At 44.7% G+C, this 26,395-nt stretch overlaps 1 protein-coding gene across 2 annotated transcripts in view; it reads left to right on the top strand.

Moving 5' to 3' along the window:
• ROCK1 (Rho associated coiled-coil containing protein kinase 1) overlaps positions 1 to 26,395 on the top strand; it is a 272,534-nt gene that overhangs the window by 109,413 nt on the left and 136,726 nt on the right. For both annotated transcript variants that reach the window (XR_008305444.1, XM_053242579.1), the window contains exons 5-10: positions 11,708 to 11,883; positions 21,130 to 21,214; positions 21,455 to 21,599; positions 22,526 to 22,664; positions 24,555 to 24,646; positions 26,020 to 26,179. Coding sequence is in view for 1 of the 2 variants with exons in the window: in XM_053242579.1 (XP_053098554.1) it covers positions 11,708 to 11,883; positions 21,130 to 21,214; positions 21,455 to 21,599; positions 22,526 to 22,664; positions 24,555 to 24,646; positions 26,020 to 26,179 (797 nt within the window). In the remaining variant the exon portion in view is untranslated. The remainder of the gene's footprint in view (positions 1 to 11,707; positions 11,884 to 21,129; positions 21,215 to 21,454; positions 21,600 to 22,525; positions 22,665 to 24,554; positions 24,647 to 26,019; positions 26,180 to 26,395) is intronic.

Raw genomic sequence — 26,395 nt, 5'->3', positions numbered from 1 at the left:
GTCATCCTTCCATTTGTGGGTTGTGCACTGAGCATGCTCAAAAACCAGGATCTTTTTTGAACTGTCGGCGTGGCCAGCTTCCTGCCTGAAAGGCGGCAAATCCCCAGTTCCAGTCTTGTCTTGCTCCAGTAAACAGGTTTGCGAAGGAGCTCCCGATTCCCTCTGCAGCATTGTGGCTAGTTCCCTCCCACCTATCTTCTTCTTTATATTTATCTATCTAAGATGTACCTGTGGCTGACCTCATGTGTGGTGAGGGTTTGGAGAACTGCCAGATAGCCACGGGGCCAGAGAAGGAATATGGTAGCAGTGGTGGCTGGATGGTCGAAGAAAATGGTGGTGGTGGTTGGCTGGGTGACTGAGTGGCCACGACCAGTGTGCAGAGTGGCCAAGCAACTGTAACTGGCAGTTGGCTTTGCAGGGTGGGCGGCGCAAAAGAAGGGGATGGAGGTGGGCAGCGGTCAGGGAACAAGAAGAAGGCGGCTGCTGCGGGTGGGTGGGTGGAGGGTGGTGGCGAACTAGGAGCACAGATGCTCTGTGCCAGATCAGCTAGTTTATTTTCCAAAAACTCCAAGCTAATTTCTTATTTAGTAATTTGATCAATAGCTTCATTCTGCTTTTGTTTTCCTTCTTTGTTTTCGGCTGTTTGGGCTACTGTGTTCTGCACATATAACCAACAATATGCAGCATTCCCTTGCTGGAGCCCTGCAGGAGGGCTCCCTCTCAGAAGGTCCCAATTCTGAGGCTCAGGGCAGATCTTGAAGGAAGGAGTCAGATTCCAACTACAAATGGCCCTGTTTCGGAGTCTTAAGTTGTTTGTTCCCCTCTTTAAATACAACCAAGTCAGAAACCAGTTTCGCTAGTGGTTAATCCACCGAGGGAACAGCCATGAGATTGGACACATCTTGAAGCAAGGTGTTATGTTTCTTGGAGGTGATCCCCACAGGCTTGGTGGAGATGGGAGCGCCTTACTCAGCCATCATGACATTGCAAAATAGAGGGGGGGGGGAAGGAACCATAGCATTTTGTACTGTAGAAGATGGAAACTCATTTTGATGAAGACGAGACACAGCTTGGGGGGTGTCTATAAGGGCAATGGCATTGATGGCATGTTTTGCCTTAGACAGGAGAATCTCAAAGTCAGAAGATGAGTAGAGGTAGGAATAGGAGTGGCAGTATCCTCATATGAGACTTCTCCTTCATCAGAGAGAGTATTATTGACACTCATGTTAGCTCTCTGGTCAGAAAGGATGACCACTTTTACCCACATGGGAAGCTACCAATCAAGATCTCTGGGTACTCACTACCATTGCCATCGGATACACCTTAAACTTCCTATCTCTCTCCTCTGACCACATTTTCGTATCTCCAAGGATCCGGACAAACGACTTCAGATGAAACAGGCCATTCTTCACCTGATACAGATCAATGCTGTCGAACCCATGCCATTGACAGAAATATGGTGTGGTTTTTTTTTAAAAAAAAATTATTCGATTTCTATACCACCATTCCAAAAATGGCTCAGGGTGGTTTACATTAAAACAAAACAATTTAAAACAATTAACAGTTAAAACATTTAACACAGTATAAAAACCCCGGGGAACCAGGTTACAACAGATTAAAAACATCTACAACAATTTAAAAGCCCTGGAAGGCCTGGCCAAACAGATAGATTTTGAGGGCTCTCCTGAAGGCCAGTAATGAATTCAGATTATGGATTTCTGCAGGGAGTGCATTCCACAGCCCAGGAGTGGCTACAGAGAAAGGCCGCCTCTGAGTCGCCACCAGATGTACCAGTGGTAACTGGAAACGGACCGCTTTAGATGACCTTAATGTGCAGTGGGGATCATGCCGAAGAAGGCCCTCTCTAAGGTAACCTGGACCTAAGCCATTCAGGGCTTTAAAGGTAATAACTAGCACTTTGTATTTTGCCTGGAAACATATTGGCAGCCGTGTAGCTGTTTCAAAACAGGCATAATATGGTCTCTCCAGGTTGCCTCAGAGACCAATCTGGCTGCCGCATTTGAACTAAGTGAAGTTTCCAAACTGCAGCCCCACGTAGAGCGCATTACAGTAATCAAGCCTGGAGATTACCATTTGGTGCACCACTGTTTTGAGATCATCCTGTTCAAGGGATGGACGCAGCAGTCAAATCAGCCGAAGCTGATAGAAAGCACTCCTGGCCATAGCCTCCACTGAGATACCAGGGTGAGGCCTGGGTCCAAAAGTACTCCCAAGCTCCGTACCTGCTCTTTCCGGGGGAGTGTAACCCCATCCAGCACAGGGAGATCTAACTCATCCCTCAGATTCTGAGCCCCTACAATGAGCACCTCTGTCTTGCTTGGATTTAACTTCAATCTGTTATCCCTCATCCAGCCCATTACTGCCTGTAGGCAGGCATTTAGGGAATGAAAGCCATCTCCTGATGCAGATGAAAGAGAGAAGTAGATTTGGGTGTCATCAGCATACTGATAACACCCAGCACCAAACCTCCTGATGACTTCACCCAGCAGTTTCATGTAGATATTAAAAAGCATTGGTGTCAGAATGCAGCCCTGAGATACTCCATATAACAGCTTCTGTTTTGAGAGTAACTGTCACCAAGCTCCACCATCTGGAATCTACCCCAGAGATAGGAGCGGAACCACTACAAAGCAGTGCCCCTAATCCCTAACTCCCGCAGGCGATCCAGAAGGATACCATGGTTGATGGTATCGAACGCTGCCGAGAGATCAAAAAGAGCCAGCAGAGTCACACTTCAATCCCATAGCCAGCTGTAAAGCAAGTTTGAAATGGGTCTAGATAATCAGTTCCCTCTAAAACCGCCTGGAGCTGGTCAGCCACCATCCTCTCAATTACCTTGCCCAACCAAGGGATATTGGAGAGTGGCCTATAATTATCCTTGCTAAGGGGTCCAGGGAAGGTTTAGGAAGCGGTCTAACCATTGTCTTCTTCAAACATGGAGGCACTCTATCCTCCCTCAGTGATGCATTTATGATGTTAATTAGGCCACTTCCAACAATCTCCCTGCTAGATAGAAGCAGCCAAGTTGAGCAAGGATCCAGAGAACAAGTGGTAGGCCGCACCGCCCCAAGCAGCTTGTCCACATTCTCAGGAATCACAGATTGCAACTGACCCAACCTAATATTGCAAGAGGGATTGCTGGACACCTTCATAGACAGTGCAGAAATAGTGGAGTCCAAGTCGGCCCAAATACAGGAGATTTTGTCTGCAAGGAACCCATTAAAAGTGTCACAGCAGAATGTTTCCGGGGACTGATTTGGAGCAGAAATTAAACTCCTCACATTCCGGGATAGCTCTGCTGAATGCAAACCCGTAGACACAACGCACGCCGATCAAAATCCCTTTTTTGCTGCATGCACCGCTGCATAAGCCTTCAAATGGGTCCTATGCTGCATCCTGTCACATTTGAGCTGAGTTCTCCTCCACTTGCATACCAGTTGTCTACCCAGCCGCTTCAGGCCTTGTAGTTCCTCAGTATACCAAGAGGCCATATTTGAAGCAGGTTGGAAGGGACGCTTAGAAGCATTTGTCTACTGCCCTTGTGAGTTCCTTATTCCAGGTTCCCACCAGGGCATCGACAGAATCATTGGCTGCACCAACTTCAAAACCCTCTTAGTCTTTTTGGGAACCAGCTGGGTCCTATAGCCTTTTTGGGCAGACCATTCTAATAGGTCCATCACCCTTGCAGGGGCAGATTGTGGCTGTGAAACCAACCTTTAAACAGGTAGTGGTCCGTCCATGACAATGGGGAAACCACCGGATCCCCCATCCATGGGAACCCCCCCCCCCGATCTGAACAGAAGACCAAATGGAATGTGTGGCTGGCAACATGAGTTAGTTCAGAAACTAATTGGGATAGGCCCATAGTTGTCATGGCCACTATGAACTCTTGAGCCACACCAGTCAAGCCAGCCCCAAAGTGGATATTGAAGTCCCCCAGTACCAAAAGGTTGGGAGACTCCAACACCAACTCCACTTCTGTCAGCTCAGTTAGAGAGTCAGTTGGGCAGCAGGGTGAACAGTACACCAACAGAATCCCCAATCTGTCTCTAGTACCCATCCTCAGAAATACACACTCAATATATGATCAGTTGTAATCTGAAGAAGATCGGAGGAGGTGAGCTTTGACTCTTTACTATCAAGCCTCCTTTGGTGGTTGGCTGGGAGACTTATAGCTGCCTTCTCCCTACCCTTGGTTTGCTGGCCAGAACAACTCAGACCACCACAGCATTGCTGCCTGACTGGGAACCTCCCTTCCTCCAAGTGCCTGACCTTAACCACCTGTAGGCACTGACTGATTACACCAGCCCTGCCCAGAGTCCTTTGTGAGAGGAAATACTCTGGCTTTTTAAGGAAGGGGGCTGCGGCAGGCAGCCAGCAATGGGGGGCCAGCCTTTGGTGCCGATCTTCGGTGTAGAACTGAGGGTTGGGGTACACTATATTCAGTTTGGCTGTTTGAGGAGTTGCAGCAGTAGGTTTGCCAGCTTTGTTACTGAGATTGAGTTGAAATAGTTGTAACGTGTAGGGGCGCCTTCGTTAATTGTGGGGCAGCTATTCTGGTGGTGGTGAGGAATAGAAGAAGTAATATTGTTAGGTCAGCAGGCTGTTCCAGGGGAAGGGCAGTCAGAAAATTAATAGCTGTCTCTCACTCCAGCTGTCCTGCCAGCTTTGTGACCTTTGGGAGCACTGCCAGCAACCCACATAGCCTTATCTTGCTCCTTTGCAATGCCAGGTCGGTCCAAAATAAACCTGAACTCATCCATGATTTGACTGTGGATAAAGAGGCCAACCTGGTGTGCATCACCAAGACTTGGTTGCGCGAGGCTAGTGGTACAGTCTGGTCCTAGCTTCTTTCTCCAGGGTATTCTGTAGAGGAGCAGGTGAGGGGGCGGGGGGTGGAGTTGCTGTGGTCTATAAGGATAACATCTCCTTTACCAGGGTCTCTGTTAGGGTATTGGACCATATTGAATGTATATACTTAGGTTTGGGGACCAGGGATAGATTGGGACTGCTGTTAGTGTGCCAATTGCCCCACTGCCCAACAGAAGCCCTTACTGAGCTCACGGACTTGGTCGCAGAACTCGCATTGGAGTCTCCCAGACTTTTGGTGCTGGGGGACTTCAATGTTTATTTTGGGACCAATTTGTCTTGGGGGGTAGCTCAGGAGTTCATAGTGGCCATGACAACAATGGGCCTATCCCAAGTGGACGCACACTGCAGGTCACACACTTGATTTGGTCTTCATTTCCCCATTATGGACGGACCATCATCTGATTAAGGTTATGCTTACGACCACTTCCCACCTTCGCAGGGGTGAGGGGCCTATTAGAATGGTCTGCCCGAAGAGGTTATTGGACCCAATAGGATTCCAAAAAGCCTTGGAGGGATTTACTGTTGACTCTGCCAGTGATCCTGTTGATGCCCTGGTGGAGAACTTGAACATCATGCTCACCAGTTCAGTAGACACAATTGCCCCTCTGACCCACTTTGAAACTGGCTCCTTGGTATATGGAAGATCTACGGGGGCAGAAGCAGCAAGGTAAGCAACTGGAGTGCATGTGGAGAAAGACTCGACTCAAATCTGACAGATTATGACATTGAGCACATTTAAAGATCTATACTCAGGCAATATATGTGGCAAAGAAGCAGTTCTTTTCTGCCCATATTGCATCTGCGAGTTTACGTGCAGCGAAGTTGTTTAGGGTTGTGAGGGGGCTAGTTTGCACCCCCCCTTCCTTGAATCAGAATTTGGAGCCATCCGTTACCCGCTGTGATGTGTTTAAAGAATTTTTTGCAGATGAAATTCAGGCTGACTTAGATGGAGACTCCACAATTAATTTGATGTCTGAATTGGAGGTGTCTAGCAACTCCTCTTATATGGTTCATCTGGATCAGTTTCAGTTTGTGACTCCTAAGCATGTGGACAAGCTGCATGGAACAGTGTGGCCTACCACTTGTTCTACTGACCCTTGTCCAATATGGCTTGTTCTGTCTAGCAGGGAGGCCGTTGTAGGAGGCCTGGTAGAAATGATAAATGCTTATCTGAGGGAAGGCAGGGTGCTTCCTTTTCTTAAGGAGGCAATTATTAGACCTTTTCTAAAGAAGCCTGCATTACATCCCTCAGAGTGGAGCAATTATAGGACCTATCTCCTATCTCCCATGGTTTGGCAGGATAATTGAGAGGGTAGTGGCTTTTCAGCTCCAGGTGTTCTTGGAGTAAACTGATTATCTAGACCCATTTCAAACTGGCTTTCTGGCAGGTTATGGGGTGGAGACTGCCTTGGTTGGCCTGATGGACGATCTCCAATTGGGAATTGGCAGAGGAAGTGTGACTCTGTTGGTCCTTTTGGATCTCTCATCTGCTGTCAATACTATTGACCATAATATCCTTCTGGAACATCTGAGAGTGTAGGGAGTGGGAGGCACTGTCTTACAGTGGTTCTGCGCTTACCTCTCGGACAGATTCCAGATTGTGTCGATTGCAGATTGTTGCTCTTCAAAATCTGAGTTTAAGTATGGCGTCCCTTAGGGCTCCATACACCAATGCTATTTAACATCTACATGAAACCGCTGGGAGAGATCATCAGGGGATTTTGAGCAGGGTGTTATCAGCATGCTGATGACACCCAGATCTACTTCTCCATGTCGTCGTCATCATCAGGAGATGGCATAACTTCCCTAAATGCCTGCCTGGAAGCACTAATGGGCTGGATGAGAGAGAATAAATTGAGACTGCATCCAGATAAGACGGAGGTACTTATGGTGCGGGATCAGAATGCCAGAGATGATTTTGATCTGCCTGTTCTAGATGGGGTCACACTTCCCCAAAAGGAACAGGTTCGCAGTCTGGGAGCACCTCTCTCTGGTATCTCAGGTTGAGGCGGCGGCCAGAGGGACTTTCTATCAGCTTCGGCTGATACGCCAGCTGCATCCATTTCTTGGGGTGAACGACCTCAAAACAGTGGTACATATGTTGGTAACTTCCAGACTTGACTTCTGCAGTGTGTTCTATGTGGGATTGCCTTTGTACGTAGTCCAGAAACTCCAGTTGGTACAGAATGCGTTGGCCAGGTTGGTCTCTGGGTCATCTTGGAGAGACCACATTACTCCTTTGCTGATAGAGCTACACTGGTTGCCAATAGGTTTCCAAGCAAAATACAAAGTGCTGGTTATAACTTATAAAGCCCTAAATGGCTTAGGCCCTGGGTATTTAAGAGAACGTCTTCTTCATTATGAGCCCCACTGCCCATTGAGGTCATCTGGAGAGGTCCGTCTTCAGTTGTTGCCAGCTTGGCTGGTGGCCATACGGGGTCTGGCCTTCTCGATTGTGGCCTCAGGATTGTGGAATGCTCTCCCTACTGAAACAGATCCTTCCCATATCTGAGAATTTTAAAAAGCATTTGAAAACCCACCTCTTCACTCAAGCTTTTTCAGCTTTCTAAATTTTTAGGTTTTAATCTGTTTGTTTTTTAAATGGTTAAATTGTTTTAAGTTTTTGTATATGTTTTAACTTGCTTGATGCTATTGTTAACCGCCTAGACATGAAAGTTTGGAGTGGTGTACAAATCTGATAGATAGATAAGTAAATAAATTTGATAAATATAAGTCAACTGTCTCCCAGGGGCCCTTGTAAGGGAAATGGTATTCTTATGGACCCCTGCCACTCTAGCCCCCCCCCCGCTCACTTCCCCTAGCCTGTTCCACAACAGAGTAACCTGGAAGGAGAAGCTGCACCCACACTGGACCACTTGCCTCCGCCAACTAGGTCTCAGTTATACATGCCAGGTCAGCTCCCTCATCCATGATCAAATCATGGACAATTTCAGTCTTATTCTTAACTGACCTGGCATTGCAGAGGAGCAAGGTTAGGCTCTGTGCGTAGTTGGATCTGCTCTCCAAAGCCTGAGAGTTGATAAGGCAGTTGGAAGTGGAAACAGTTACTAAATTATTGATTTCCCTCCCCCTGTAATGGCCAGCTGCTCTGCCTGCGCTGATTCTTAAATCCCCCCCCCCACCACAGCAATATCCACCCCAGAACTGCTATACGCACCCCCTGCACCATCCCACTCAAGAGAGCCCAAACACATATCTGCAAAAAGGCCTGGCACAACACAGTACAATAAAAAAAAAACCAACAATCTCTAGCTGCGCTCCCCCCCCGGGCATTATACTCTCCGCAGCTGCCTGCAGACGAACTGCTGGCGACACCGTCGGCTATGCCTCAGGTTTGCCTTTCAGAAATATATATGCCTTCAGAAGCCCAGAAGTCCCTCATCTCATGAGACACTGCTGAGCCAGCAACAGGTGGTCCAAGTCAGGTAATCCTGGAAGGCAGCCTGCTGGAACAAACTGGCAGGCTGACAGGGAGCTCTTCATCCGGGCTGGGAGATGGAGGGGAGCTTCTACGAACAGAGGGAGCCAGATGTCACAGTCCATGAAAGGCAGAGGGACCGACAAAAGTCAAGCCCTTTCCTCCTGCTCCCCCTGCTTGCCATTTTGTTCCTAGTCCCAAAGAAGGATGGATCCTGGAGGGCAGCCCTCAACTTGAAACGGAAGGCTTCAGCCCTCATCCAGAAACGGAAGTTTTGTATGAAGTTCTTTGCACACGATCAAGGAGGTGATATTTCCTTGAGACTTCCTGGCATCTGTCGAGCTGGCGGAGGCCTACCTACACATCCTGAACCTCCCAGAACACTGCAGATACCTCAGGGTTTTCTACAGTGACAGGCATTACTAATACAGGGCTCTCCCTTTTAGCCTATCCTTAACTCTGATAGTTTTTACAAAGGTGATCGTGGCTGTCATCACACACTTGAGGATGGGTGGCCCCTTCTCTTCCCCAGGCTCAACAGCACCCTCCTTGTTCTCAGGAACCATGGCTTTCTGGTAAATCACCAAAAAAGCCATTTCTCTCCATTTCGATTCCTTCAACATTTGGGGGCAGTCTTAGACACAGACCATGAGAAATTGTTCCTCCTCATTCAGCCCCTCCTAACAAAGACTTCAGACCTGATGCTGTTTGCACAACTCCTGGGTTCCATGATTGCTTGCCTAGTGTGCACCCTGTGTATCTGCTGGCACTCGCATCTTCTCCAGTGGCGACTACTTCCATTCCAAGAGGACATTATGGTTTGTGTACACAAGGAGATTCACTTCCCTCCCATGGTTCATCTATCTTTACGTTGGTGCTGTCATCAGCCATTCTCCAGGGGCTTCCCCTGACAGCACCAGATCAGGTAATAGTCGCAACCAGTTTTCCCTCTAACAGGGATTCCCAGATGTTGTTGATGACAACCCCAAGAATCCCCAGCTGCAATGACTTTTGCTTGGGGGTTATGGGAGTTGTAGTGAACAACATCTGGGAATCCCTGTTAGAGGGAACACTGATCACAACCGATGTGAGCCTCCTCGGATGGGGAGCTCATTGCAACAGCCAATATGCACAAAACACATGGAAGTCCCAGGAGAAGTAGCACAACATAAATTGGTCAGAGCTGTGTGCAGTCCACCTGGCCATGCTGTAGTTCCTGCCAATTATTCAAGACACTCACATACTTGTCCGCATGGACAATGTTACCATGAAATCTCACATCAATTACCAGAGCGGCACCAAGTCCTGCTCTCTCATGGCGGAGTCTTATCAACTGTTTCTCTGGGCAGAGATTCATCTAACATCTCTCAGCGGACCATCTTCTGGGCATAACCAACTTCCAGGCTGACTGGCTCAGCCACCAAACAATTGACCTGACAGAGTGGTACCTTCATATCTCAGTGTTTTGCCAGATCACCCACCGGTTTGGGAGCCTAGACATGGACCTCTTCGCCTCCTGCACAATCACCTTTTCCCCAGGTTCTCCCACTTCTTCTCTCACCTGGTAGAATTGACTGATGCTCTGACAGCGGCCTTGCCTGTAGGCCTCCCCTATCTCCCCCCCCCCGCAATGGGAGTGATAGGAAGACTTCAAAAGCTGCATCTCGAAAGAGCGGAAGTCATAGCACCAAACTTGCCTTTGAGACCCTGGTTCTCTGATCTACAGAATCTATCAGTCAGATCCCCTTGGCATCTTCCTTCACGAACAGACCTTTTGGCATAGGGCTCGCTCCTTCATCCAGAGCCCCAGTGTCTCCAACTTTGCTCCTGGAAGTTGTGCACTTTCTCCTAGCTTGTATGGGCTACTCCAAGGTGCTCCAAAATACCATCCTGGCTTCTAGACACCCTTCCACTAACCTCATATACCAGACTTCTTGGGCGGCTTTCTCTCAATGGTCCCTCAGGAAGAGGATCAATCCTTTCTTTGCAAGCATTCCGGAGGTTCTCGCCTTTCTCCAGTCCATATTGGATCTTGGCCCAAGCCCAAGCACTCAAAAGCTTCAAACATCTGCCCTGTTAATGCTTCACCTTGCCACTGCCAACTCCTTTTTCTTACATCCTCATCTCCGTTGGTTCCTCAGAGGAGCTACTAACCTAGCTTCCCCTACTACATACAGATATCCATCTTGGAATGTCAACAAGGTCTTCAATGCACTCAACAAGGAGCCTTTTGGACCACTGGCACTGAAGTTCCTATCTTAAAGGTACTGTTCCTTACATCGATCACTTTGGCTCACAGGGTCTCAGAGCTTGGGGTCCTATCTATCTGCAGAGAACTTTGCCTCTACTATCCGAACACTGTGGTGTTGAAGCTGGACCTGACTTTCCTGTCCAAGGTTAATGCGGTGTTCCATTGTTCCCAAGACATGGTCCTTCCCTCCTTTTGCCCCTCTTCTATTCACCCAAAAGAATGGGCGTGGCATACCTTGGACATTTGGCGGGTTGTCCACATCTACATATGAAGGACCAAAGCTATTCGCTGTTCTGACTCTCTCATCATCTCCTTTCACCAGGCCTCTTTTGGGCACGAAGGTCTCTAAAGTCCACTTATCCAGATGGATCAAATCCTACATATCTTTGGTATATAAAGCTCTCAACCTGCCTGTTCTTCGAGGCATTTCTGCTCAATCTACCCACAGCCTGGTGATCTCAGTGGGCTTTTTGGCCAATACTCCTCTCCTCAAAATCTACAAGGCAGCTACCTGGTTGTCCATAACTTCTGTCTTCAAACACTACAAAATTTCCTCCTTCAGGCTGCCCATGGGTGTACTGTCCTATAGCAGATGGTCTAACTCGCATCCTCTCCCTCCTTAACATTGTCAGCTTGGGCACATCCTATAAATGGAAGGATGATCTCCTCTAACTGTGGAAAAAGAAATGTTGGACTTATTGTGAAAGGTTCTTTTTCACAGTCGAGGAGGTCATCCAACCCACCTGAGGATGATTGTTTCCGCCCCCTTTCGCTTATACCGGTATACCTATACCTCCTTCTCTACTCTGTGTTATGTAGGATATGTGTGATTCTTGTCCTTTTTCTTCTGCACAACAGTCCTGGACCTGGGGATCTGCTTCCTTCCAGACAGGAAGCTAGCTATGCCCAGATGCAAGTGTTGGGTGGCATAGAAATATGTTAAATAAATAAATAGGTCCTGTCTTTGGAGCATGTGCAGTGCACAACCCATAAATGGAACAAAGATCTCCTCAATTGTGAAAAAGAGCCTTTCTTGGTAAGTCCAATGTTTCTTTTTCTTTAAATAAAGCATTAATAAGATGGTGAATGGAACATTCAGTTATTTGATTTTGTTTCTTTTATAGTTATTTTATGCATTCCAAGATGATCGTTACCTTTATATGGTGATGGAATACATGCCTGGTGGGGACCTGGTGAATTTAATGAGCAACTATGATGTTCCTGAAAAATGGGCAAGATTTTATACTGCAGAAGTTGTTCTTGCATTAGATGCAATTCACTCGATGGGCTTTATTCACAGGTATGTATGTCCTCTTTCTCAGTGTTGGAGGTTCATGTTATTTGAACCAGATTACATTAAAATATCATAAAATATTTTCTTGATCATCCCTGGAGTTATTAAAACAGTCTTCTTGAGAACTGTGATTGGTTCCTTCCTAATTCTGCCCCGCCCCCCCAGCTGAAATACACATTGGAACTTTATTTGAGACCTGTTGAGACCTTCCAGTTGACCTGCATGACCATTTTGGCATGTAAGAAACTATAGTTTATGCTGAAATAGTTGGCTAAGTAATTTATTCAGGACCAGGTGTTGCCTGTAGGCATCTGTTGATATTTATGTCTAGATTACCACTTTATCATGACTTTTAAAAAATAATAATCAAGCATCGTGTCCAAGTTTTTTACATGAATACAACAGTCATGTAAAATGACTCTCTGGACTAGAGAAAGTATCACTATCTTACACACTCTCACTCTAAAGGTTATATTGTCATTATATCTTTTGCAAGTGAAAGGCACACCACTCAGCACATAGGGGTTTATTTTTCCCCATCTCCTTGGTGTTGCATGTCACTCTGTTCTGGAGGGTTTTTGCCTAGCCCTCGGGAACACATTTTTCAGAATCCAGGGAGCTGAGGGAAGAGGGATTGATGAAAATTATCTCCTCCTAATGCAGACAGAACTGTGTTCTGATCACAGTAAAATGTAGGATATGAACTGTAGAGTAAAATCAAGCGGTTGAAGGCCTGTCTGAAAGCTAATTGAGACCACCTGAAAATAAGGTAGTATTATCAGACTATTCAGGAGGCTCCCTAGGTACACAGTTATATAAATTGTAAATTAAAGGGATTTAAAAAAAAAACAAACAAACAAAACCCACACCAAAACTATGCTTCATGGACCTTACAGAATATTGAGAGCATAGAGAGAAAATACTGTAATGTCTATAGAGAATTCCTTTATTTGCTTCTACTTTTTGATGGTAAGGAGAGAATATGCTGCTGTGACCTAGTCTCAGCTATATTAAAATGCTGGATTTCTACACTGTTATGCATGGGCAGCTCTCATTTCTGCCTCGTGGATAGAAAACAAGGGAGTGGACAAGCTAAAGGAATGCTAAATTGGGCAGGTGTGTGAGTCTTGCAAATTAGGTCTATTGTTTTGAGGGCAGTTAAAAATATAAGGGCAGCCTTGGCCTAATCCAGCAGAGCTATCTCGTCCAGCATCCTGTTTCCGACACACAATGAATGGTAAGGTATCTGTTGAAATGGGGAAAATGGAAATTGAGGCAAGGGAAGAGAAGGGATTTGTCTGCTTAAGCCCCTAACAGTTTATAGCTGTATATAAATATTTGTAGTAGTAGTAAGTAGCCTAGAGGGGTGTGGATTAAGACTGTGGGGGAGGGATGTGTTCCATGAATTTAGATTTTTAAAATAAAATAAAATAAAATCTCTGTACTCTACAGGGATGTTCTGAAAGAAAGGAAAGGAGAAAGGATACCTTTTTCCTTTCCCAGTCTTTAGATACTGATCCCCACAATATAGCAAATAAAATTCACAGGTTCAGGGCTAGTAGCCAGACCTAACTGGTTAATGCTGTAGAGTGCAACAGAGGAAAATCTAAAGGGTGGGGTAGTGGTATCCTATAGCCCTATCCCCCAGCCCTTCGAGTCCAGAAAAGTACTACAAGGCTCCTGTTTCAGATTATCTAGAGCCCTGAACAAGAGCATTCCTGTTATGTTAGAGGCTGGGAATACATGCAGTATTTTGCTGCAGGTCCAACTTGTCATAAGTAATTGTTGATTACACTTGGATAATGTCCATCTCTAGGTGGATTAGTATTTCAAGCAGGCATGAAAATGGTTTATATACACAGTGGTAAGCAGCTAATACAATTGATTTAATATTATTTTGTCATAATACAATTCTCTTGTAAATACAGCAACTGCATTATTTGTAGTTTTGAAACAATATCTCTACTAAAATCAGGCTCTAGATCATGCAGCTTTCTGTACCATGTTTACATGACATTACTTTTTCGCCTGTTTAAGTAGCGTAAAATTAAGAACCACACATTCACAATTGCTGAATCAGATTATATGGCAAAATGAAAAGGGTAATTCTGCAGCTTGCCTGTTGTGTGCCCACAGTTAAGAGATGTAGAGGCACCTTCCTTGCTTCAGGTTTGGTATTAACCATATTTAGCAAATAGTGGTTCTTCCTTGAGAAAACATGTTTTTGCCCTATAACTCTTTCCATTCCTGGACCAAATTTTCCCTTTAAACTGTCTAACTCTTCTAAACACCATAGGGTATGCTTCTTTAGGGATTTGCTTCTTCGTCTCAGTTCCTAGAAAAAACAAACAGCATTTATTCTGAATCAGCTACTGTTTTCTTCAAACTTTCGGACTGTTTTGACTCCTCTTCCTGCCTAGTATTTTGGATTTAGTTGTTTGGTGGCTTATTTTCTCAGCTTAGAGCCTGGACTGTCTCGACCTTGATTTTGTCTTCTGTTTGGGCTTGTTTGTCTTCTATCTCACGGACCCGAGGAAAATCTTTAATTGTTGCTCCTTGTGTCACGGCACCTTACCATCTTCAGAACGGCATGATTTGTATCTACCATGCCTAGGAGAGGAGCGTATTGTCCACTCTTGTAAAATCTGCCTCTCCTTTTCGAAGCGGACCTGGAGAGTTGGGAATTTTGGCTGCGGGCTGCGCTTTATGAGATCACCTTGCACCCACCGATGCTGTCTACATCAACAGCATTGTCTGTCTCAGAGTCAGCTCAGACATCTAAGCATCTGTTGGATTCCCCCTCAGAAGCCTTTAAGAGGCTGAGGGAGGTCTCTAAGGAGTTCCACCACAAATATCATAAAAAGAAGAAGCATAAGACTCCAAGACCTCTACTGCCCCGAAGTGCCTTGAGACATCAGCACTTTCAGCATCTGTGTCAACACCACCTTCTATGTTGTTGGCTTTTGTCCAAATCGGTTTCTTCAATTGTCCAAGTGGCCTACAACTTCAATTTCTTTTCGGTCAACTTCGATGATTGTTGAGTACCGCTCCTCATCATTGCCGCCTCCAGTGCCACTCCGCATGCTTGCTTCTCCACTGCCTTTGACTCGGATGCCTTGTGCAGTTCAGGTTATCCACTCCCACTCATCATTATCCTCACCATAGCATGTTGAAAAATCTTCATTTCCACCGCCATCTACGTCAAGTGCTCTACAGACTCTATTGTTGACAACCTTTGTTACTCTAACGTTGTCGCTGGTCTCCACAGTCTGTCCATCCCCACGGCTATCTTCGTCAACAACTATGGATTGTATCCATAGTGCCCCTCGACATCAAGGCTATCCAGATACCGGATTTTGACACTATATTCTACTCCCCCTTGACTGTGTCGGGATCATCATTCAAGGGGTTCTCATTACACTGACTCGACATTGGAGATGAACCCAATGTCGGGATTCCACGTGTTCCATAGATTTCATCTGCCTTGCCTGCCAGAGTGACTCCAGTTGCCTTTCCTTCCTGTCTCCCATCAGCTTGGAAGGAGCAACTTTTCTCTGCCTGCTTCTTCCCTATATCAACGAAGGCTGGATTACTTGAGCTCCTGGTGCCCTCGACCTGAGCTACATCTGCAGAATGGGTCAATTTAGGAACGCAGTTTCTGGACAATTGCCTTTATTTCTTTATGATTATGAGGACTTTTGCTTATAGAAATTAAACAAGCTAAAATCATCTTTCATTCTTTGGTCAATCTTCAGGTCCCACTCCTTTCAAGGGTGCCGTTAATCCTCTTCCTTTCCAGCCTCCACCCTCCCAACCTGCCACAAAAACTCTTCTGCCTGCTCCTCCTCAAGTTCCAGACGACCCTTTTGAGCCATTGTCACCAGCAGATGCTTCTGTTGTGCTGGATAGATGTATGCCAGATGAGTACGTTTCCACGTCAGAATCTGATGAGCCTACCATTACAAAGACTCCTTCTGGCTCCTTGCCAGATGATGATGTTCCTAATAATCCACCTGACTCCCCCACCACAGAAGAGACCAAGTCTTATAGAATCCAAGTCTCTGGGATGGAGAAGGTGTTTGGCCTGGAGCGGAAATCTTCTGCCCAAATGTCAGTAACATGTGACTTTGTCTTTAACCACCACCTCTACTCCTGCGGCTTTGCCCATGCTACCTGTTCTTCTTAACTCAGCCAGATCAGCTTGGGATGCCTCCTTGTCTACGGCCTCAACTTTCCCTAGATTGGAGAACTTCTTCAAAATCTGGAAAGCTGCATTCTGCTCCCATGGATAAAGAGGGCAGGAAGATTGACTCTATGGGGCATATGATTTACTCCCCTTCCTTCCTCTGCATGAAAGTTTCAAACTACATGGCCTGTATGGCAAAATTTCGTTATTCTATCTGGGAAGGTTTCAAGACCGACATGCAGAATGCCCCTGCACCTTTCCAAGCACGCTTTAAGGAGCTTCTCGCATAATCCGCTGATGTTACCTGCCAGTCTGAGTTCTGCAAAACATCTAACAGAGACAGAATCCTGTACCATGGCCAGTGCTGTGTCACTGTGCAGGCATGCCTGGCTTCAGTCTTCCTATTTCCAGCAGGATATGTGGGACAAGATTGAAGATTTGCCCTTTGACAGGGAAGGGCTTTTCAATAGAGGCAGATGATGTGATGGAGTGCATGAAGAAGTCAAAGTTAACTGCATATACTTTCACTTCAGCAGCAACTGCTTCAAGCTCCTATTCCCAAAGGTTCCTGAAAGACCCAGCGCTTCCTATCCTTGCGCTCACATGACAGAGATCCATCATTCCTTCGCTCAAGATGACTGTTCTTTCAAAGAGGAAATCAACATCAGAAGGCTAGAGACCAAGATGCCTCCAAGCAAAGTCTTTGACTCGTCTGTACTCTTGCCCATTGCTCCCACTCCTTTATTCATCCAGCTCGTCCCTTACTTAGCACTATGGTGTCTTATCACATCCGACACCTGGGTTCTAAGCATAATCTTCACTAGCTACACCACAGAGTTCTTGTTTTCATCTCTCTTCATGGGAATAAAATATACCCCCACAACTCTGTGCTTCTAGTGGAGGTACAAGAACTCTTATCCCAAGGAGCGATACAACCAGTCTCTCTGGAGACCCAAAGGGCAGGGTTTTACTCCCAATATTTTCAAGTTCTAAAGATGGATGGAGGTCTTCATCCCATCCTGGACCCTGAATCGCTTTATACATACAAGGAAATTCCGGATGCTGAAGTAGTAGCAACTTCTTTCCCTCCTGTCTGGAGAGGAGTAGTTTGCCTCTTAACCTTAAAGACACTTATTTCCACGTCTCCATTCACCCACATCATCAGAATTACTTATGTTTCACGGTGGGATACCAGATCTTCCAGTGCACTACTCTTCCTTTTGGGTTGTCCACAGCACCACACATGATCATTAAGTGGGTCAGCGTGGTTATCACCCATTTGAGGGCACAGGATATCTCTTGGCTCTACATATAGTGGACATTGATGTTTTGGCATACAAACCAGCACTGTTTGCCAACATGAGTGAGAACTTACAGTGATGCCCTAGCTTTTCTCTTCACCACCTGGGAAAACAAGAAATCCCCACTTTGCTGTTCAAGAGCTGCGGTGGGCGTGGTGTCTGTAGGAAAGGCCATCCAGGTCCTTTGGATGGGCAAGTTCTTCTTCATTCCCCCTCATTTCCAGCTCCTATCCAGGGTTGTGAGCAAGATCTCCGTACAGAGAAGAAACTGCATTCTGTTCACCCTGTGGTGGCCGAGGCAGCCCTCATCCCCTCTTCTCTTCCACCTGCCTCAGGGTTCCCACTGCCATCTTCAATACTGCCCAGATCTCCTTCACCAAAATGACGGTCAGGTCCTTCACCACAGCTTCAGGACCCTGAATGTTCAAGCATGAAGTCTTCTATCTGAAGAATATTATTGTTCATGAATGGAAGGCTTCTACGAGGCACAATTACTCCTGCAAGTGGAAGGCTTCAATTTCTCTATGGCTTCGGTCTGGAAAGTCTTACTCTACCTTATTTCTATCAATCAGACAGGATTGTCTAACTCTTCTAACAAGGTATATATGTCTTCACTATCTGAAGTGCACCCAGGTTGGGGATCCACATCCCTTTCCCCCCATCTGGACTGAAAGCATTTTTTTTTAAAGGCTTGAATAATTTATCTCCTCCAGTCAAAGAACCAGTGAAATTCTGGAGTCTTTCTTTGGTCCTTTTTATACTCATGTAAAATTGCTTTGAACCCCTGTCTTGAACATTCCTCAAATTACTTTCATTTAAAGTTGCCTTCATCATGATTATGACAGCCCAGAGGATTAGTGAGCTTTCCGCTCTGAGGATGGACGTTTCCTACACAGTGTTTTACCCTAGCAAGGTGGTGATGCTTACTGTATGTGTATTTGTTTATTTCGGCCCAAAGCCAGCATAAATACAAAAAGAAAAAGAAACAGCAGCAGCAGTAAATACATAAAATACACAAAACATTAATACCTTCAAATATCATACACATGGCTAAATTCGTTCAAATAAAACCAGTTAATCTGAAGTGCACAACCCAGCATCTTGTGCCTCAATCACACTAAACCGAATCTTGCTTGCTATGAAGAGAAATTTTGCTACCCTCCTGTAAGCATACTCTGACCTAGCAGTAAGCAGGAAAAGGGCCTTGTCCCCATCAGAAGGGCAATTAGAATTGTAATGAGTTAGTAGTGGAGAGAGAAGCTTTCCCCTTAATTCAGTATAAAATCTGCACTTCAGCATCAGATGTTCTGTAGTCTCCACTTCACCGTTCTGGCAGGGGCATAATCTTTGGTCGTAGGGCACCTTCCCAAAACGTCCTTCCAGTACCGCCATATGAAGGGCGTTAAGTCTAGCTGCTGAAAGAGCCCTACGATGATCCCCGTTAGAGATCCTAAGTAAATATTCAGCGGGGGAATGACTGTTGATTTGATCTCCTAAGAATAGGCCAGGGCCTGTTTGGGCAACATCCCCCTGCTTCGTCATATCCCAGATGCGTTGAGTTATGGCAATTTTGGCCTTGCTGTGGCCCAGAGTTCTAATCAGGGGCAGGGAAAAACCCAAGAATGCTAACATTGCATTGATATCATTTTTCCAACGGGTCATAAAGCCATTCTCCAATATCAAGGGAGCAATGCCCGTGGGGTGAAAAATCAGATTAAGCCAATAGGAGAAAACCATTTCCCACAATCTCGCTTCTACAGATGGCCATCCAATCTCCAGCCTAATGGCAGCATTTGAAACTGAACACGGTAATCTAAGAAGAGACTTAATAAACTTAGATTGGACCGTCTCCAACTTCGGATAATTCGTTTTATTCCCTAGCGCGCCTCCCACCAGAAGCAAGGCAAGAGCCTTGGCCTTAAAAAGTTCTAAAGCTACTTACAGCGAATGAGCTAGTTTATTTATGTGCAAGGAGCAAATTGCTGAGGCGGCTTTCTGGGCGTTGGCAATAACATAATCCCTATATGCTGTAGTGCTTCTGTTGGCCTGTAACACAACTCCAAGATATTTAAATTGTCTGTTCTGCTCTAAAGTATGCCCATTAAGTTTCCATGTAAGCATCCTAGGTCTAGCCGCAAAGACCATGATTTTGGTTTTGTCATAATTCAAAGACAGTTCGTGGTCATTGCAAAAGTTGGCCAGCTCTCTCAAAATTAGCTTAAGGCCAACCCTCGTCCTAGAAATCAATGCACCATCATCCGCGTACAGTAGCACATTAATATGTTTTTGAGCTAATTTAGGTGGGTGAAAGTCCAATTTCCTCATGCGTTCCACAAGGGGGTTAATATAAAAATTAAATAATGCCAGGGCCAAAATACACCCTTGCCTGACACCAGTCCTGGTTGAAATTGAATTAGTCACCTGACCTTTCCTGTTTAGCCTGACTTTGAGGGTGGTGTTCTCATGTAGTTTAACCATCAACAGGAGAAGTCTCCTGTCGATATTTCTTTGGGCGAGCCTCTCCCATAATTTGCTCCTAGAAATCTGAACGAAAGCTTGTTTGAAGTCAATAAATGTGCCCCTGGGGATTTCCCTGAGTATTTTTCAGCCAGATGTTGAAGGACAATTATCGAGTCCATGGTGGATCTACCTGCTCTGAACGCACTACTGACCCAGCCTCCCTGCCCCCCCCCAATAGTGCCAGACTTTCATATTAACCAAGACATGGTCTTGCTTACCTTTTTCCTGGTCCTGTGATTCCCCTTGAACTCTTATTGCACTCTTTGGACATCTGTAGGGCCCTTCTGTACTACCTGGTATGTACTAAGGACTTCTGGCATACTCGCAGGATCTTCAGTACTTTTGCAGGCCCCAATAGGGGCAGTCCTGTCTCCAGACAAAGGCTGTCTGAGAGGCTGGTTCAGGTTATGTTGTTCTGTTACGAGAAGCAAGGACTAACTCTATCTTTGACGATTCGGGCTCATTCCACAAAGGCAATGGCGACTGTGGCTGCTCACCTGTCAAGAGTAAGCTTCACTGAAATCCACAAGGCTGCCACATGGTTGTCTGATCAACCTTTTATTCAACTCTATGCCCTTGATATCCACTCTGTGGCTGAGGCTGGTTTGGTGCGGTCCATTCTTTAAAAGATTATTTAGAACCTGGCTTCTTCTATTTGGGAGCTAGCTGCTTTTGCCCAATGTTGGGAATGATACCAGGCCACCACAAGGAGAAACAGATTGCTCACCTGTAGCTTCTGATCATTTGGTGACTTGGTATCATTCATAACACCCACCCCGATTATCGGATGCACTTGCTTCCTTTCCTCACTTGCCTTCTTTGAAGAAGTTTTGATCCAATGTCATCTGTCCAGGAACTGAGGAGAAAAGCACTCTGGCACCACAACAGACAGAGTGTGCTCTACGCGCAAAGGGTGGGGCTTCAGAGTGCTTTGAGGAGCTGATGAATCCTTCTGTGGTGGCTACTGTACAGGCGGAGACCCCAATGTTGTGAATGATACCAGACCATCAAAAGTTCCAGGTGAGCAACCTGTTTATTCCCATAGGGGTAAGGCTCCTTTATTCGTGGTTTCCCAACTATAGGCAAGAACGGAACGCCCATAAATAACGAGTCAGTAGTTGGTTCCCTATTTGCTGACTGCGACTTAACAGCCCTACGTCTCTTGCAACATAACATCTAATAATCTTATCTTGCTTTTTTGTAAATAAATCTAGTCTGAAAAAAAATTGCTTTTGTTTTTTTCAGAGATGTAAAGCCTGATAATATGCTGCTAGATAAATCTGGTCATTTAAAACTAGCAGATTTTGGTACCTGTATGAAGATGAATAAGGTTGGTATGTTTTTATATTCTGGATTAATTTGAGTGTGTTTGAAAATTATGTTTTTGTGGAAGCAGTTCTTTGGATGCTGGTGTTTGTTTAAATTAATGAGAATGTCAGTTGGTAATAGTGAGCTTGCATCTTAATGCCTATTTCCAGGCAGATCGGTAAAAGTATTTTGCTTCAAGATACTTCTTGAAGTAATAGGTGAGTCTCACTGAGCGGCTCAGTTATATCATTTTTCTTTATAGGAAGGTATGGTACGATGTGATACCGCTGTTGGAACCCCCGACTACATATCTCCAGAAGTCTTAAAATCTCAAGGTGGTGATGGCTACTACGGACGAGAATGTGACTGGTGGTCAGTTGGCGTCTTTTTATATGAAATGCTTGTGGGTGAGTATCTGAATTATCATTGTTTTACAAGTGACATTAACTGTGTTTCTTATGGAGTTAAATAATATTGCTAAATATCAGTTGCTTTATTTATTGGTTAATTTAAATTTTTAGTTACGAATTCTTGTTTTGTGCATGATTGGATTATTTCAGCATAGCAAAATTAGTTAAATGCAGCCGGAGAGAATGAGTGGACATGGGATTATAGCATCTGATGCTGCTATATGGAGAAATAGGCTGACTATAATCTACGTAGTTACATTGATTCATTCCTAGTTTTCATACACTTTTAATTTTAAAAGTATATTCACTGGACCAAATCAGGGTCAGTTTGCTTTTAGTACTGCTTTTCTATAGAAATTGGAATTAAGGAGGGTGGATTGATTTTAAATTATGTTCTCCAATCTAAAATTAATAGCTGACATTCGGACAACTGTGTTCCGTGTGTAATATTTCTTTTAGGGTCCTGCAACCTTCAGGGACATATATTCAGGAGGCTAAGTGGGCTGCAGAGTAAAGAGATTGGAGAAAATCACCCCTTCCCCATTGCACATGTGAAATGTTGTTTTCACTGAAAAAGTCTGGCTATCAACCAATGTATTCCTTAGCAGGCATGTACACTAACTGGTTGCTGTAACAATCTAAAGCATGTTGGTTTGCAACCAACGGCTCTACTTCGTTGAGAACCAATATGTTTTCATTTTTATAATGAGCTGGTGTGGTTGCATATCTGGGATATACATTTCTCCTTTATGGTTTTGATATATGAATGATAGCAAGTGCATTAAGCATCACACTTCCCCTGGTCTTTAGCAGAGTTCAGTTTGCTGCAGCTCTTTCTTCCCTCTCATTCTTGCTGGCATCATGCTCATTTTAGCTAACAGCTGTGTGACTTCTTGTTTTTCCATTTCTCCTCTTGTTTTTAGGGGATACACCTTTTTATGCAGATTCTTTGGTTGGAACATATAGTAAAATTATGAACCATAAGAATTCTCTTAGCTTCCCTGATGATAATGATATTTCTAAAGATGCAAAAAATCTTATTTGTGGCTTCTTAACTGACAGGTAAAAATACTGTGTATATTCTGAATTAAAATGTGTTAAGGATTTTGTGTGTGTGATACAATACATCACCTGGTCACCACCAGACTCTGATGCGGATGAGTGATGCTCATTTGATAAGTGTTTTTATAATCTGCTGAATCCTATTAATTTATCTCTTGCCTTTGAATAAAATCTAGTGGTGTTTCTCTATATAACAGAAAATTTAAGTAGGTAGCTCAGACCATATGGAGGTTTAAACTTGGGGTTCTAGTAAACTTGTTTGAATAATAATTGTATGCTTGTTTACATGAAAGCCCAGAATAATCTTTTTAAATGCTTGTGAGATAATTAAACAAGCCTTTTAAAGCAGTATAATTAAAAGGTAGATATAACTGAAGGGATCACAGTTAAGGTAGCTTCAAACTTGTTTGTTTCTAGCTATGTTGATAAAGAGGCAAGAAAACAATTTTTAGTAAATAAATAAAGGCCATTAATTTTTGGTAAATAAAGGTTTTATTAATCAAATGGAAAGATGTTTAACAATGAACTAAATCAGTACACCATTTCATGTTGGTGTAGGTCACTGTTCTTCAGGATGAAGGTCTGCCCCACCACTGCAGCCCATCTTTGTAGGGCAAGCCCACCCTGGCTTCATGCCTCCAATCAGAGAATCCCTTGACTTGGGCACTTTCTTGACACACCCATATAGGTGTCTCAAGCAGTGTTCTCTTCAATGTTTTTATCTGTATGCGCATTGAGTTTTGTTTTGAGCAACAGAATCTAGGCAGTGTGTGCACACATGCATTCAGGATGGGGCCGTCCTGATTCAATCTGCTGGGATCTAAAATTAACTGAGCGGGCATTAAAAAACTTGTGAGTGCATGCATGTGTGTATGCCTTAGAGAGAACACTAGTCTCAAGGGATTCCAACCCTCTTCATCACCTGAGTCCTAAGCCCTGAGTTTAAGAATTGGCTCTTCTTAAAGGGCCTCTGTTTCCCTCTCCCCTAAGCCTTATGACCCAGGGCTAGGATTAGACATCACCCAAAGATGCCTCAAGATTCCTGCCCGTACTCCTGTCAAAACCTCTATCCCCACCGACCCTCCCAATTGTGACTATACTTGCAAACCTGTGTGCCCTAAGTGAAATACACTTTGTGATGTAGGCAAACTGCTCTGCAAGTCAATTTGGGCTAAAAGGAAAAATATTCCTACTTGGCTCCTCAACAAAGACTGGTCACAACTTGCACTGCTGTATGGGAGACTGGGATAGCACCACAAAATGCTGTGGGAGGGGATTTAAATCTTCCAATTCCTCCTCTCATTGGTTGGAAGAGTACATGGCTACCTGTTCAGGTAGAGCCTTGCACTCATCCCAGCCACCCAATGAACTTGCAAATTCTTTAGCCAGCCGAATGCAAAATGCAGAGGTAGAATTTAAGTTAGCCTTGGTAAGTAATATTAGGGGGAAAATACTTGGATAACTTTTTTGTTGTTGAAAATGGATATAAAAATAATTTAATAATAATTCTAGATCAATCCCATGAATACCATAAATGGACTTGAGATGTATTTCAGTTACAAAAGTACCTGGATGTCCTTTTTATGTAACTGATGATGTAATCAGTGTAGTCAGTAGTGTCCCAGAAACATATATTTGAGGAAAACCTGAAGGCTGCAAATGTGTATAATGCTTCTGTTAGCTTTGGAAAGTAAATGTTCTCCAAGCTCTGGTGCAAGTGGTCAAAGTACATGTTTCATGAACAGACATCTGTTTCAGGGTCCTGTGTAAGTACTCGGAAAATGAGAGGTTTTATATTGTCCTCAACTATAAATTTAATTCTCTCCTGTGATAACCATCCTTGGTAAAAGAAATAATATAAATATTTATAAGAATAATTCACGTTTACAGGGAAGTTAGATTAGGTCGAAATGGCGTGGAAGAAATCAAGCGACACCCATTCTTCAAAAATGACCAGTGGGCTTGGGAAACTCTTAGAGACAGTAAGTATCACACTCTATAGAAACTGCTTCTACATTTATTTATTTATTTAGCGTAAGTATTGTTAATGACAAATAATTAAGTCATCTGGATCGTGATCTGTTGCATTCATAAAGAATGGGTTCTGTGCCTTTGCAGGGACCTCGCGGACAGATTGACTAGGTCCTCGTGCCGCTTCCAACTGCCCTGCACGAGGTCCGTGCTTCCGTTATCTTTGGCAGTTGGGGCATGTCTCTCTCAGTTTCTATTAGACTGCCTTGTCAAATAATTAAGTATTATTAACAACAAATCCTTTACAGGGAAAGAGGCATTTGATGCATATTTCAAACTATATATATGAAGGAAGTGGTTTCCCAGACAGCTAAAAATCCATTTTTTTCTGAAAAGTGTTGCCTTTCTTATCCATATTAACTAGAAGAGTTACTTTGTTTGACTGCTCCCAACAGTTTGTGCAAATGCATTGGGATTGCTTACTCCTCCCCTCCCTGAATAACAGACATCCATGCCATAACACAAACTGCTTTTGAATACCCCTTCAGTTTCAAAAGCTGTTTCCATTTGGTATGAAGGACTGCTGCTGGAGAAATTCAAGCCCCCTTGTGCATACAGAATTAGTTAAACAACAAGCCGACCCCCGCACAGAGCATCTGTGCTTTTTGGGGGGCCGGCAACCTCTTCCCCCCCCGCCCCAGTCTCCGGCCGGGCTGCCGCCGCCTTCTCGCCTGGCCTCCGCGCTGGGCCAGATCCGCCGCCTCTCTTCCCCTGCCCCAGTCTCTGGCCCGGCTGAGTGCCGCGGCCAGGCCCGCCGCTGCCTGGCATCCGGGCCCGCCACCACCGCCTCCTCGCCTCAGTGGCCGGGCCGGACCCGTTGCCTGGCCCACTACTACCGCCGCCGCCAGCCTCCGTGGCCGGGCCGGGCCCGCCACCGCCTCTGTCCTCCGCGGCCGGGCCCGGCTCGCCGCCGCCTCTGTCCTCCACCACTGAGACGCGCCTCAGCCAATCAGGTGCGTCCCTCCGCTCCGCTGCCCAGCCAATCAGCTGGGTTGGCGGGACGCATCCCCACAAAGGCTGAGGCACGTCTAGGAGAATTAAATATATAGATTCTTTGGATCCCAGCCATTGTCTAAAATCAGGTATGACCCCTAATCTTAAAAAAATTAGTCACTTCTCTCTGGGAAGTAAGGCGAAAGTTGTGGAGCTTAATGTTATCACTGTTCAAAATTCCTGAAAGAGGTCTTTTATAAATCTGTACAACTTCTTTTTGTACAATGTGGATTCCTTGTGCTGTATGTATTATTTCACAACTGTATTTCATCACAGTTATGTTGTTATGTGCTTTAATGCACATTTTAGTAATCCTTTTTTATTTTGGTAGCTGTAGCACCTGTTGTACCTGATTTAAGTAGTGACATTGACACTAGTAACTTTGATGATTTGGAGGAAGATAAAGGAGAAGAAGAAACATTCCCTATTCCAAAAGCATTTGTTGGCAACCAGCTACCTTTTGTAGGATTTACTTACTACAGCAGCCATCAGTAAGTATAGAGAAAATAATAAAGGTAGTGGCTTTTTAGAATTTTAACTGAAGGTATGTATATTTCTTATAGGAATGTCCTGGATGCAGTTTGGATGTTTCAATAAACTGACTTGAAGTATCTATATAATAATGTTATAGTATTATATTTATAATATTGTAAATCTGTTCTGTGGGATTTATAAATCTCAGGTTTTTATTTCATATTTGTGATTTT

This window comes from Hemicordylus capensis, chromosome 4 (genome assembly GCF_027244095.1).
Source record: "Hemicordylus capensis ecotype Gifberg chromosome 4, rHemCap1.1.pri, whole genome shotgun sequence".
Taxonomy (NCBI): Eukaryota; Metazoa; Chordata; class Lepidosauria; order Squamata; family Cordylidae; genus Hemicordylus; species Hemicordylus capensis.
Note: the sequence above shows the minus strand (reverse complement) of the source record. Positions and strands in the feature narration are given on the sequence as shown.